General features: G+C 42.6%; 1 protein-coding gene across 1 annotated transcript in view; it reads left to right on the top strand.

Annotated features, from left to right (window-relative positions):
- Positions 1 to 14310, top strand: part of DNAH14 (dynein axonemal heavy chain 14) — a 340790-nt gene that overhangs the window by 74634 nt on the left and 251846 nt on the right. The window contains 2 exon segments of the mRNA XM_040347836.1: positions 6219 to 6385; positions 9460 to 9807. Of these exon segments, the coding sequence (XP_040203770.1) occupies positions 6219 to 6385; positions 9460 to 9807 (515 nt within the window).

The following is a 14310-nucleotide window of genomic DNA, read 5'->3' as shown; positions in this document are numbered from 1 at the left end:
AAGAAGGGTCCTGTGCATCTTCTGGTCCAATTCAGGTGCGAATTCAGGCAAAAATCCAGTCCTCGGGTTTGGCTGTTTTGCAGCTTTGTAAATACATGCATTTAATAAAGAAATACTATTTTGGATGTAATCCTGAGTGCCGACCATGTCTTTCCAAAAATCCAGATGTGATTCGCACCTGAATATCAGTGAACATGGATGCACTGCACCCCCTGCTGTGACATGCGGCCACAGCATATGTGAACAGAGCCTTATGCTGGGTTCACACTGGTGCAAGCACAGATATTGCATGTAATTCGCATTGCATTGCTGTGCAGATCACATGCGATGTCTGTGCAATGCAATATTAGCCGTACATTTTGTATGGCTGAATTCACATCGCATTCAGACCAAAATGGTACAGGACCCTTTTTTTGGTCCGCACTGAATTCATACCTGATTCCTGTATAATTTCACAGTTTGCACTGCGATCTGCGAACGAATCTGGGGGTGTTATTAACGATGACGTTGACACCTGTAGGGGTTTGCCAATGTCAGTGTGAACCATCTGCGATTCAGGTGCGATGCGGGAACCCGCACAGGATTCGTAGGGTTTCCCACATCGCACCAGTGTGAACCAAGCATTATAGCTGTATTGGGGGGGGGGGGGGATTGTGGGGGCAACACCATATTAATGCCAGTGGTTTTTAAAGGGGATATCAAACAAACTCATATAGGTGTGATGGTTAGCTGCTATCCAAATACTTTTCTCTCTCTCTTTCTCTCTCGCATGTTATATTTATTGCCTACTTGTCACTGGCCATACAATATAGAGTCCTTCGGACCGTTCTCATCGGTTAAGCGATGAAGCTGACTGATGGTCTGATGTGCCTACACACCATAGGTTAAAAACCGACCGTGTCAGAACGCGGTGACGTAAAACACAACGACGTGCTGAAAAAAACGAAGTTCAATGCTTCCAAGCATGCATAGACTTGATTCTGAGCATGCATGGAATTTTAACCGATGCTTTTGCATACTAACCATCAGTTTTGATCTATCGGTTAAGCATCCATCGGTTCAATTTTAAAGCAAGTTCTAAATTTTTTGACTGAAGGTTAACTGACCGATGGGGCCCACACACGATCGGTTTGGACTGATGAAAGGGTCCTTCAGTCCGTTTTCATCGGTTTTGACCAACCGTGTGTACGCGTCCTTAAGGTTCGACCTCATATTATATGGTTTTGGTAAATCTGAAGACAAAAATTTGCAAAAAATCTAATACTGTGTATGGGGCTTCAGAATTCTATGAATTCCCATGAACCTCAATGGACTCCAAAAAAAATATTTTACAGTGCAAAAATCCAATTTCTTTAATATCCATTGAGAGACACAGGAGTTCCTGGTGGGTTGAGGGTCGAGGCCCAGGACGACAGTCTAAGAATTCAAAGAATTTCTGTGACCCTCAAAGGATTTGACACCCATTACAAAAATCCTATTATCCTTGTGTTGTGAATTGAGCTCATTGTCTGTGGTATTGGTAGTTCACCAATTTTTGGTGAGATGATGATGCAAACCAAGCCAGTGTCTCTGTTTCAGCTAAAATTAATGATGATTTTCTCTCATTTGTTTTTAGCATATTAGAAAAGAGAGCCTGCATGTATTTATATAAATGACTCTGGGAGATGTATTTGCACTGTCATTTGACAGCATATCCCATCTGGCAGTGAAATTTGTGAGTGACAAGACTGTCATGTGTAACGATAATGCCACATTAATGAGAAGCTGAAGGCTATGGCAGCTAAGCATCTCAGCCATTGACATAACATCCATTGTATTTATATGCCTGTCACTGCTCTGCATATTACTGGACCACAATCTCATCCTGATCCACATCATTTATTGGGGCGGCTCCTCAAATGTCGCTGCCACTATCAGAAAAAATCTTATTAGGTTTCAGAGTTTTAGCTTCGTAGCAAATAATTCTAACAGTTTTATATTATTTTTTTTAAACCTTTTTGCTTAGGAATAAGGGGCCACTCACACGGGGTACTTCACTGGGGGCTCCATGCAGGTCCTTATTTTCCCTGCACAGGGATGCACAGTGCAAACTTCCCACTCATTTCTATTGGGACAAGTGGCTGCATGGACTCAGCCGCTGTTTCCTAATATGACATGTGTGCTAGTGCGGGTGCGGCTCCCTAAATGCTTACAGGGTGTGTTCATTGGCTTTGTCATTCTGTGGGTGGAGTTGGACTTTAAGCAGTTACAGCAACAGTTTTTTTTCTTCTCTCTTATTTTAAATAAATAAAAGCTGACCATCATAAGTGTTTTATGTTTTGTCCTAGATAGTTTAACTGTCACCTTTACTGAAAAGCTTGACCTGTACATAAATGTAGAGCTAAATGTAAATAAAGGCCTGTTTAATAAAAAAAGGAATTTATATACTGAATGCTATCATTACCTGTATGTCATGGTTACCCATAACATAGGTGGTCAGGCATTATTGCTGGCTTCTGTGGTCTTCATCTATAGCAGCCCCCTTTCCGCAAGCAGGCCTACCGGTACTTGGCTGCACCCAGGACTTATACACAAAGCTTTAGTGCCTGGCTACCACATTGGGGCAGGCGCAAACTGAGCACAGTAGGTTCTTGCGGTTGGCAGACAGGCAGAGTTGTTCAATGACAGTCCAGGTACAAGGCAGGCAAAGTTCCGAATAGTCAGGGTCAAATACGTAGTCAAAAGGCAGGTCATCAAGGTCATCAACAAGGGTATTCAAAGCAGGCAGGGCAAACAAAGAGCTTGGAGCACATGTTAAAATTCAATCAGAAGTATGAGACTGCAGGTTTGGCTGGCTTAAATCAGGTTTGGTCTCCACCTAGAGACTGGCCACATCAATCACCTTGCAGGTGGACAAGCAGACAGGGATGCATCATAACCAAAACCAGGATGCTGGAATGAGACCACCAGCTGTCAAAAAACAGGATCATTTACACACTCCTGACATTTAGCATACAGTAAAAAATTTTACCTATAGTGATCCTTTAAAAACCTTGAAGAAGATATTAAAAAATGCTTTTTAATCCAGTCATGTATTCATTTAGATTGAGGGGGAGTCAGACGCTCTTAAAAGAACTTGTTCTATTTCTGTTTCCTTTGGAGAGATCCACACCCATTGTTTACTCTGGTGGCAACAGAGAAAAAAATCCAAAATGTTACAGTTGTCATGGGTAAAAGAATACAAAAGATTTATTTCAATAAGAACACGTTCCCACGTCTGACACATAGTTATATAGTTAGGTAAGGTTGAAAAAAGTCACAAGTCCATCTAGTTCAACCAAAAATAATAATAATAATAATAATAATACAGTGGAACCTCGGCTTACGAATTAATAAGCTTTTTGAAAGACGAGCAACTTTTTTTAAATAATTCTGACTCGGTTTGCGAGTGTTGTCTCGCATTACGAGCAGAATTCAGGCTAATGGGGCCTGCACTATCGCATTTGGCCTGAGGGGGGGGGGGCGCCGGAGCCGACAAGACCAGAACGTCGCCGACCACAGCCAATCGGCGCCGTTTGGAAATGCATGAAAAGGCACGAGGACAGCTCGGCTGACCTCTGCAAATCTTGGGAACTAAGTCTTTCCGAGGTTTGCCGAGGTCAACCGAAGCGTCCTCGGGCCTTATCGGCCATTTCCGAGGCTCTCCAGCGCCCTCTTACCTCTGGCCGCATGCGGGATTGCATGCCATTGAAGTCAATGCGGAAAACAAATTATTTTCGATTCCATTGACTTCAATGGGGAAACTCGCATTGATATGCAAGTATTTTGGTTTACGAACATTCTCCTGGAACAGATTATGCTCGTAATCCAAGGTTCCACTGCAAAATCCCATATACACAAACCTATACCCACAGTTGATCCAGAGGATGGCGAAAAAACCCCAGCAAAGAATGCTCCAATTTGCTGCAGCAGGGGAAAAAATTCCTTGCTGATCCTCCGAGAGGCAATCGGATTTTCCCTGGATCAACTTTACCTATAAATGTTAGTACCCAAATAAATTATATACATTTAGGAAATAGTCCAGGCCTTTTTAAAATAAATCTACTGAGCTGGCCAGAACCACCTCTGCAGGGAGTCTATTCCACATTTTCACAGCTCTTACTATGAAGAAACCATTCCGTATTTGGAGATTAAATATTTTTTCCTCTAGATGTGAAGAGTGCCCCCTTGTGCTCTGTGATGACGTTAAAGTGAATAACTCAACACCAAGTTCACTATATGGACCACTTATGTATTTGTACATGTGGATCATATCCCCCTTAATCTCCTTTTAAGAGGGAATAGATTCAGTTCCTCTAATCTTTCCTCATAGCTGAGCTCCTCCATGCCTCTTATCAGTTTGGTTGCCCTTCTCTGCACTTTCTCCAGTTAACTGCATATTCCAGATAAGATCTTACTAATGATTTGTACAGGGGCAAAATCATATCTCGCTCTCTCTGTCCATACCTCTCTTAATACAAGAAAGGACTTTGTCTGCTTTGGAAACCGCAGCTTGGCATTGCATGCTATTATTAAGTTTATGCTATTAATTAACCACCTAGCCTTCAGAAGACGGATCAAAACTCTGCTTTTTTGATGCTCTAGAAAGACAGCAACAACTAGCGCCCAGAGGCGATTCAGTTCGCATGCGCCGCGCTATATAAGTTTTTCATTCATTCATGATCTACCAGAACCCCAGATCCTTCTCCACCGTTGATTCCCCCAGTTGTACTCCTCCTAGTATGTATGATGCATGTATATTCTTAGCCCCAAAGTGCATAACTTTACATTTATCAACATCAAACCTCATTTGCCACATAGTTGCTCAATTAGACAGTGCATTGAGGCCGGCCTGTAAATTGGCGACATCCAGTAAGAAGGTTATTCCACTGCATAGCTTAGTGTCATCTACAAAGACTGAAATGTTACTTTTAATCCCAGACTCTATATTAGGGATGAGCCTGTAAATTCGCCTAACAACGAACATTATGCAGTGTTTTCGAACAGGATGAGCCGAACACCCCCCCGGTTTGGTTCGCACCAGAACTTGCGAACACCGTTAAAGTCTATGGGACACTAACATGAAAAACCAAAGTGCTAATTTAAAAAAAGTGTTTAGGGACCTGGGTCCTGCCCCAGGGGACATGTATCAATGCAAAAAAAAAGTTTTTAATAAAGATTAAAGTGAAACAATAGTAAATATTCCTTTAAATATCGTGCCTGGGGGGTGTCTATAGTTTGCCCGATAGGCACGATATTTAAAGAAATATTTAATTTTTATTGTTTAACTTTAAGCATTATTAAAATCACTGCTCCCGGAAAAACGTTAGTTTGTAAAACTTTTTGGGGAATTGATACATGTCCTCTGGGGCAGGACCCAGGCCCCCAAACACTTTTTGATGACAATAACTTGCATATAAGCCTTTAAAATTATCACTTTTGATTTTTTATGTTCGCGTCCCATAGACTTTAACGGTGTTCGCGTGTTCGTCCAAATTTTTTGCCTGTTCGCAAGTTCTGGTGTGAACCAAACCGGGAGGTGTTTGGCTCATCCTTACTCTATATCATTTATAAAGATATTAAACAGTTAAGCTTCGTACACACGATAGGTTAACCAGAGGACAACGGTCTGAAGGACCGTTTTCATCGGTCCAAACCAATCGTGTGTGGGCGCCATAGGTTATTTAACCTTCGGATAAAAAAATGTCAACTTGCTTTAAAATTTAACCGATGGATTGCTAACCAATAGGTCAAAACCGATCGTTAGTATGCAAAACCATCGGTTAAAAACCCACGCATGCTCAGAATCAAGTCGACGCATGTTTGGAAGCATTGAACTTGTTTTTTTTCAGCACGCCGTTGTGTTTTACGTCACCGCTTTCTGACACGATCGTTTTTTTAACTGATGGTGTGTAGGCACGACGGACCATCAGTCAGCTTCATAGGTTAACCTAGGACAACGGTCCTTCAGACCGTTGTCCTCTGGTTAACCTATCGCGTGTACGAGGCTTAAGGGTCCCAGCACTGAACCTTGGGGTACACCACTGATAACCTTAGACCATTCAGAGGAAACTGGAACTGTTTTTTGTCCTTTAGAAGAAATCCCTTTGCATCTCCCGCTTTATACAGTACTAGAGGGACCAGTACTTTAAAATGAATTCAATACCAAATTTTAAACTGTTACTTTTGTTTTATTCCAGGTAAAATGTCTCCTCCCAGCCTTGAACCTTATTTCTCTAACTTTTGCCGCCAACCACACGAGGATATGAAAATGTTGCTTCACAAAATGGAAAGTAAAAGAAGTGGTCATAAGATTTGGCCTGACTGTGACCTCCTTCTCGGAACAGACAAAGATTACATAATCCAGGTGTGTAAAGGTGTCATGCTCATCTCTCTGGCATGTGTGAAATTTGTCTTTGTTGTCGGGAGCAACCAAAGATATTCCAACATCCATCCTAGTTTCTGTGTGCATAACCTAGAACACATGCATGTTTTTCTTTATGTCAGTTTGTATATTGTTACATACTTGCACTTGCTGTACATATTTATTTGAAAACACTATGTAGCACTGCCCCCATAGGAGTCGCTGATGTACGGGTCCCTACTGCTCCACAGCACACAGCATTTCCTTCATTCATTTAATTGCAGTAAACAGTCCTTGGCTTGTTTTTGTTGTTTTATTAGGGGATGATAACTTGGATGGGGTAGAGAATTATGGAATGCTCAACATGAAAATGTCCAGAACACAGAACAAAAAGGGGACAACTTCCTCTCTATTTACACAGATATGCTCTTTCTGCCTTCCTCCTGCACAAACTTGGTTCACCATGCACAGCACCTAATCACTCTGGATGGAATTAACAGTCTTTTGTCAATTCAGCAGCAGCCCATTAGAGGCTTGAAACATCCTAAGTGAACAGCAGCTCCTTCTGCCTCCCTGTAGACACTGAGCACTGTTGTACTCATGGTAGAAGACTACCAGCCTGCCTAGCTGCCACCAGCCCACCTGGCTGCTTACTTCCTCCAGTCCTCCTGACTGGCAAACACACATAGTAGAGCTTCCCCAGGGCAAGGGTAGATGAAAGCTTGGCACACAGTGGTCTTCAAGAGAGCACTGTTACAGCTGACAGTCTCTCCCCTTTTCTTGTCCCTGCACTGTGCTGATCTACTTACTGTCTCTACTTGATCTGTCCTGCTGCCTCTTCGGCATGAATTCCTCCAATTGCCTCCTGTGGTGATATCCTTCAGGTCAGCATTCCCAAGCTCCAGCCCGAGGTAAAACCCCCCTAGGGGTCCCTCAAAGGCCACGACAGCCTCCCCTTTGCACTGCTTCTCCATTTTCCAGGCCCACTCCTGGGGATTGACTGAGGGCCCATAAATATTCAAGGCAGCCTCTGCTCACTATCGTCTAGAATATTCTCCAACATCCTAGAAAAGGGGAGGCACACCAGAGAGCTGACAGAATGAGTCATCCAGCTCTGACCTCTAATAACCCTGATCCATATTCAGTGGTTTATCCCTGGGCCAGCAAATGCTTTTACCTACTCTCACTTCTTGTAGCACACACTAGAGGATGCTACAACTATACAGTATGGCAAAAATGTTGTTGACACCTGACCAGCACATCGACTCTGCATAGCCAACAATGTGTGGACTCCCCTCCAAATGATTGCGTTCAGGTGTTTATAATAAAAGGCAAACATTTCTGTCTCTAATGGGAAAGGTAGGTGTCTGTAATTCAGATGTTTTACTAGCTGAAAGTGGTGATTAATTATTAAAACATTCATAAATAGTATTTCATATTTACAGAAGAAATATTAAAGAGTATATTTTAGTATTGAACACAATAAATAAGACTTAAAAAAGTTTTACCCAAGCTCAAACGCTATATTTTATATCCAAGAGCTGCAGTCCGGTGCTCTGGCTGGGGCGTTCAACTCCCAAGGTAGTAGATATCAATAAGATTAAAGCTGGCAACCCAGAGTGCAAACAAAATTCTTTATTGGCTGCATATATAAATGCATGATGCAAAAGATCTAATGCATTTCAGCTTTTGCATGGGGAAGGCTGCAAAAGCCGAAACCCGTTAGCATCTTTTGTATCATGCTTTTACACATATAATACAAATGAAAATAAGAAACGGCGCAAATTATATAAAAAAAATATTCAAATGCAGCACCAAAAATTAGTGATAACTAATTAAACATGAAAAATAATGATTAAGGGTGCAAATAAGAACATATACTAATCAAATATAAAAATAAAAGTGCATATGTGTCAAAGTCCAAAATAAAGGCAAAAATATATATTTGTATATAAACAATAAAAAAAATTGTTACAAGAGTTGAAGCTCATTGCACTTTAGAAAGCATGGTGTTGGAGTTTATATAGAAGACCCAAACTATTATATTGTTTATATATAAATATATATTTTTGCCTTTATTTTGGACTTTGGCACATATGCACTTAAAATTTTATATTTGATTAGTATATGTTCTTATTTGCAGCCTTAATCATTATTTTCCATGCTTTTATACATGTAGCCGATAAATAATTTTCTTTCAAGAGCACTCTGAGTCGCCAGCTTTAATTTTATAGATATATAAAAAGACTGAAACTTCCCAATTCCTTCCGGAATCATCATTGTATACTTGAATGCTGTTTTTATGATCACTGTTACTTATCTATGGTTTCACAGTGTACCTTCTCTCTCTATTGTAAACCAAAATATATTCTCAATAAAAAGACAGTTTTCAAAAAAAACACTGAAACTTCCCTTTGTTGTGTCTCTTCATGTAGGGCCAATAATCGCCTAAAGGTTAAAGTGGATATAAACCCACTCTCATCCTTTCTAAACTACTGCCATAGTGCTGATCTATAAGGATATATATGCCTCCTGCATGTATCCTTACCTGTCAAATGTTTCCCCTCTGTCTGTTATGAGAACTGAAAAACTGCAGACTCTGTGGGTGGATCTGTTGTCTGGAGCTCTGTGGGTGGAGTCGTGATGTCAGTAGACTCCATGCCCTCCTCTACACTCCCCTTGTCAACATGCATTTTTTCCTATGTATTCATTACGCTAAATTCTGCTATGATCACTAACATCCAGTCAAAATCCAGAAAAGTAACCACATGACTTCAGAAAAGGAGTGGGGGTGGGAATTAAAAAATAATGCTGTCTCCAGGCTAGTGCATGAGATATGTAAATAACCTGTTACTCACAGCAAGGGGGCGGAACGGACTAAGGTTTTTCTCTGTAAGTCCGTTTTATTTCACTGAACAATAAAAGAGGATTGCTTAGAGCTGGATTAACTCTGTGTGGCAAGACGGGGCACAGATGATAGGAAATCTTATACTGTACATTGTGACATCAAAAAAAAAAAAATTGAGTTAACATCCACTTATCTTTTGTTTTCTCAATGTTTATCTTTCTATATTAAGGTGAAAAAGATCTTTTCAATTGTCAAACTCTCCATGGAGGAAGTTGAGGCTTACAGCAGGAATTTTAACAAGTTCTGCTCCATGGTGGAAACTGCAGAGAAGGTGAAAGGCAAAATATCCAGTGGTCAAGCTGAGCTGTCACCTGAGGAATACCGAAACATTCTGTCCATGTTTAGAGGTTTCATCACGGACTGTGAACAGATGAATGTAGAGCGGAGAGTTGGTGCTGTTAAAGTGAAGAGCTCAGACTTCCAAGCAGCCTGTCTGCAGCATTTGCAATCAGTTGTTGATATTATTCACGCCTCGCTGCCCACCATCGCCTATGCCAAGAACTTCCAGCTTCTGGAGGTAAGTGCTGTTCACTCAATACGAGTTTCAAGTGGTTTGTAGCTAAGCTTCCGAGTTTAGTGGCGGATGAATCTGTAAGATGTCGAGAGTGAAGCTAAGTTCTATAAGTTTAGTGCTCATACACAGGAGTTGCATCACATTGGCTTGCCCATTGCTGAAGAAATAAGTTGTTGGAGTAGCAGAGAAGATGGCAGCAGCTGCAAGTGATGGTCCAACACTTGTCACACTTTTCATTTCTGGAGGAGGGTAAACTTAGTAATGTCACGTACACACGATCGTAAATTCCGACAAGAAATCCGTGGATTTTTTTCCAATGGAATGTTGGCTCAAACTTGTGTTGCATACACGCAGTCACACACAATTCCGACCGTCAAGAACGCGGTGACGTACAACACTAAGACGAGCCGGGAAAAATGAAGGTCAATGCTTCTGAGCATGCGTTGACTTGATTCCAAGCATGCGTGTTTTTTTGTGCGTCGGAATTGCATACAGACGGTCAGAAAAATTGAGAACCAGCTCAGATGGAGCCTACACACAGTCGGAATTTCCAACCAAGAGCTCACATTTTTCTTGTCGGAAATTCCAACCATGTGTACGTGGCATAAGTTTGCCATAATGGACAAGTAACCTATGCATACTTGCACATTTTGTCAAGAGCTCCTGTGAACCACCCCAGCACCATTGCACGTGTCAGTTCCACCAATTGCACTCACTTAACTTTCTTTTACTCACCCTCCACTCTGTTCAGCCACCAGGAGCAAGGAAGAAAAAAAGCCCTGTGTAAGATTGCAATTTGGAGTTACACTGAGGACTCTCTCACTCGCTAGGTGCCTGAGCATCATCACTGTCATGTGAGAGGAAAAGGATGATAAAACCTTTTGGGAAAAGTACCAATGCTGTTCATTAGATTTGCTCAAGTTGCTGTCTAGGGGAATTTCACAAGTGGTTAATTCCATATTGCATTGGTTGAGAGCCGAATGTGCCTGATTCTTATAACAAAATAAAGGAGTAACAGATGTGTTAATTTAGCTGATTTGTGTTTGAAAGGAATATATTACAGAAGAATTCATCACCGTATTCTCGATTCACTGAGCTATAAATAATGCATACAGTACACAATCGGATCTTGTCTTTAAAAATTAACAATTTCCCTTTGAAAAATTATTAATATTCTATGCAATCATATTTACTTAAAAATGAGAGCTGGGGTGGTTTTGACTTTTCCTTGGTGATGACTGAAAAGGACGCTGTTTTCTTGGCAATGACCAAAGTGGACACTGCCTCCTGGGTCTGAATATATCTACAGACTTGTTTAACCACAATACAGAGCACTTCCCCCCTTCTTGACAGTGGCGAAACACCAGGGCCCGGTCACAAGTGCGACTTTTGCAACCCTGGTAGTTCCACCACTGACTGAGCTCACTTAACTGGTCCAGCCTCTGGAAATATCCTGACCATATGGTCAGTCAGTATCCACCCAGAAGTCTGGACCGCCACCTGGCTCAGGCTCTCAGAGGATCCTCTGAGACCCTTAGCCACCCCTCCTGTCCCCTCCACAGCCCAGCACTCCAGTAAGCACTGGAGGGGAGAGCATAGAGCCACTGCCTGACAGTCCTGGCTTTCTGCTCAGAGCGGAGGGGGAGAACTGAGCGACCAGTGGTATTTGCTTGCTCAGTTCTCTCTGCAGGGCCGGCAGGAGACAGATGCAGCATCGGATCAATGCTGCATCCACCTAGGTGAGAATAAATGTTTTTTTTTTAAATCCTGAATTTTTCTTTTAATGTGTTTTTGATGCCTGCTTTTCAAATATAACAGTCTTCACTCTTCTGGAGTGGCTTTTCATATTTTGGAGCGTGTCTGTGGGAATTGCAAGACCTGGCTTGCAGTCAGCGTTCTAAATTTTTCAAAGAGTTTTGGGGGGTTCGGGTCAGGGCTCTGTGCAGGCTGCTTAAGTTCCTCCACACCAAACTCATCAAATCATGTTTTTATGAAGCTGGCTTTGTACACCGGGGCACAGGACTCATGCTGGAGTGGAAAAGGGCCTTCTCCAAATGTGGAAAAAAGTTGGAATTATAATTATCTATAAAGTTTTTGTATGCTGTACCATTAACCCCTTCCATACCGGGCACTTACGCACCTTCCTGCCCAAGCCAATTTTCAGCTTTCAGCACTGTCGCACTTTGAATGACAATTGCGCGGTCGTGCTACACTGTACCCAAACAATTGTTTTATCATTTTGTTCCCACAAATAGAGCTTTCTTTTGGTGGTATTTGATCATCTCTGCGGTTTTTATTTTTTACGCTATAAACAAAAGAAGAGCGACAATTTAAAAAAAACACATTGGCCCAGATTCAAGAAGCACTTGCGCCCGCGCAACCATAGGTTGCGCGGCGCAAGGGCTTACTTGCTCCGGTGTAACGAGTGCTCCTGATTCAGGAACCTCGTTACACCGACTGCAGCCTAGGATGTGACAGACATAAGCCTCCTTATGCCTTCACATCCCAGGCTGCATTCTTGCGTTGGCCGCTAGGGGGCGCGGCCATTGTGATCGGCGTATAGTATGCAAATTGCATACTACCACCGATTCACAAAAGTTGCGCAGGCCCTGCGCACGCAAGGTACGGAGTTTCCGTACGGCGCCTTTAGCATAAGGCTGCTCCTGCTAATAGCAGGGGCAACCAATGCTAAAGTATAGCTGCGCCTCCCGCCCGTGAAATTTAAATTTCACGTAGTTTACGTAAGTGAACCGTGAATGGCGCTGGACGCCATTCACGTTCACTTAGAAGCAAATGACGTCCTTGCGACGTCATTTGCCGCAATGCACGTCGGGAAAGTTTCCCGACGGAGCATGCGCTGTTCGCTCGGCGCGGGAGCGCGCCTAATTTAAATGATTCCTGCCCCGGCGGGATCATTTACATTAGGCAGCCTTGCGCCCGGCTGTTTAGCATATTGCCCGCGCAATTTACGGAGCAACTGCTCCGTGAATCGCGGGCAAAGCGCAATATTTGCGTGGGCGCAGAGAAAAATATTTGCTCTTTGCCCACGCAAATATTGCGCAATTCTACCTGAATCTGGGCCAATATTTTTTACTTTTTTATTTAATAAATATCACAATTTAAAAAAAAAAAACATATTTTTTCCTCAGTTTAGGCCGATACGTATTCTTCTACATATTTTTGGTAAAAAAAAATCGCAATAATCATATATTGATTGATTTGCGCAAAAGTTATAGCGTCTACAAAATATGTGATAGATTTATGGCATTTTTATTTTATTCATTTTTTTACTAGTATTGGCGGCGATTTGCGATTTTTTACTGTCACCGTGACATTGCGACGAACACATCGGACACTTTTGACACGTTTTTGGAACAATTCACATTTATACAGCGATTAATGCTATAAATATGCATTAATTACTGTATAAATGTGACTGGCAGGGAAGGGGTTAACCACTAGGGGGCATTGAAGGGGTTAATATGTTCCCGACAATCACGGGCACCTGGCGGCAATCGCGGCCACCGGGCACCCACGCCGGGTCACGAGCGTCGCCGCGCGCCCTAGATCGCCGGGAACACAGGACGTCATATGACGTCCACCCGGATCGAGGAGGGGTTCCTGCCGCGGTCATTTTACAATGACGCGGTATGGATGTGGTTAACAGTACCCTTCACTTTACCTGTACTCAATACTGGTATCCACATACTTTTGCCCATATAGTGTAATGAACAGGTTTTCCCCCAATTTTTGTCCAAATAGTATACGTGGAGTGGTAGTAACAAATACCACAGGAGTATTCTAGGTGTATTCTAAGTCTGCACACAGTGGGCCAGATTCAGATACAAGATACGACGGCGTATCTCCTGATACGCCGTCGTATCTCTGAGTGCGGGAGGTCGTATCTATGCGCCTGATTCAGAGAATCAGTTACGCATAGATTTCCCTAAGATCCAACAGGTGTAAGTCTCTTACACCGTCGTATCTTAGGCTGCATTTTAAGGCTGGCCGCTAGGTGGCGCTTCCGTATGTTTACGCAAGGAATATGCTAATTAGGTAGATACGGCGATTCAGAAACGTACGTTCGGCCGGCGCAATTTTTTACGTCGTTTACGTTAGGCTTTTTTCGGCGTATAGTTACCCCTGCTATATGAGGCGTAGCTAATGTTAAGTATGGCCGTCGTTCCCGCACCGAGTTTTGAAATTTTGACGTCGTTTGCGTAAGTCATTCGCGAATACGGCTGTACGTCATTTACGTTCACGTCGAATCCAATACATCCTTGCGGCGTACTTTGGCGCAATGCACACTGGGATATTTTACGGACGGCGCATGCGCCATTCAAAAAAAACGTCAAAAACGCGGGGTCAAGCAAAATTTTAATAAAACACGCCCCCAACATCCCCATTTGAATTAGGCGGGCTTACGCCGCCACACATACGTTACGCCGCCGTAACTAAGGGCGCAAGTTCTTTTTGAATACAGAACTTGCGTCCAAAGTTACAGCG

This window comes from Rana temporaria, chromosome 4, assembly GCF_905171775.1.
Source record: "Rana temporaria chromosome 4, aRanTem1.1, whole genome shotgun sequence".
NCBI lineage: Eukaryota > Metazoa > Chordata > Amphibia > Anura > Ranidae > Rana > Rana temporaria.
Note: the sequence above shows the minus strand (reverse complement) of the source record. Positions and strands in the feature narration are given on the sequence as shown.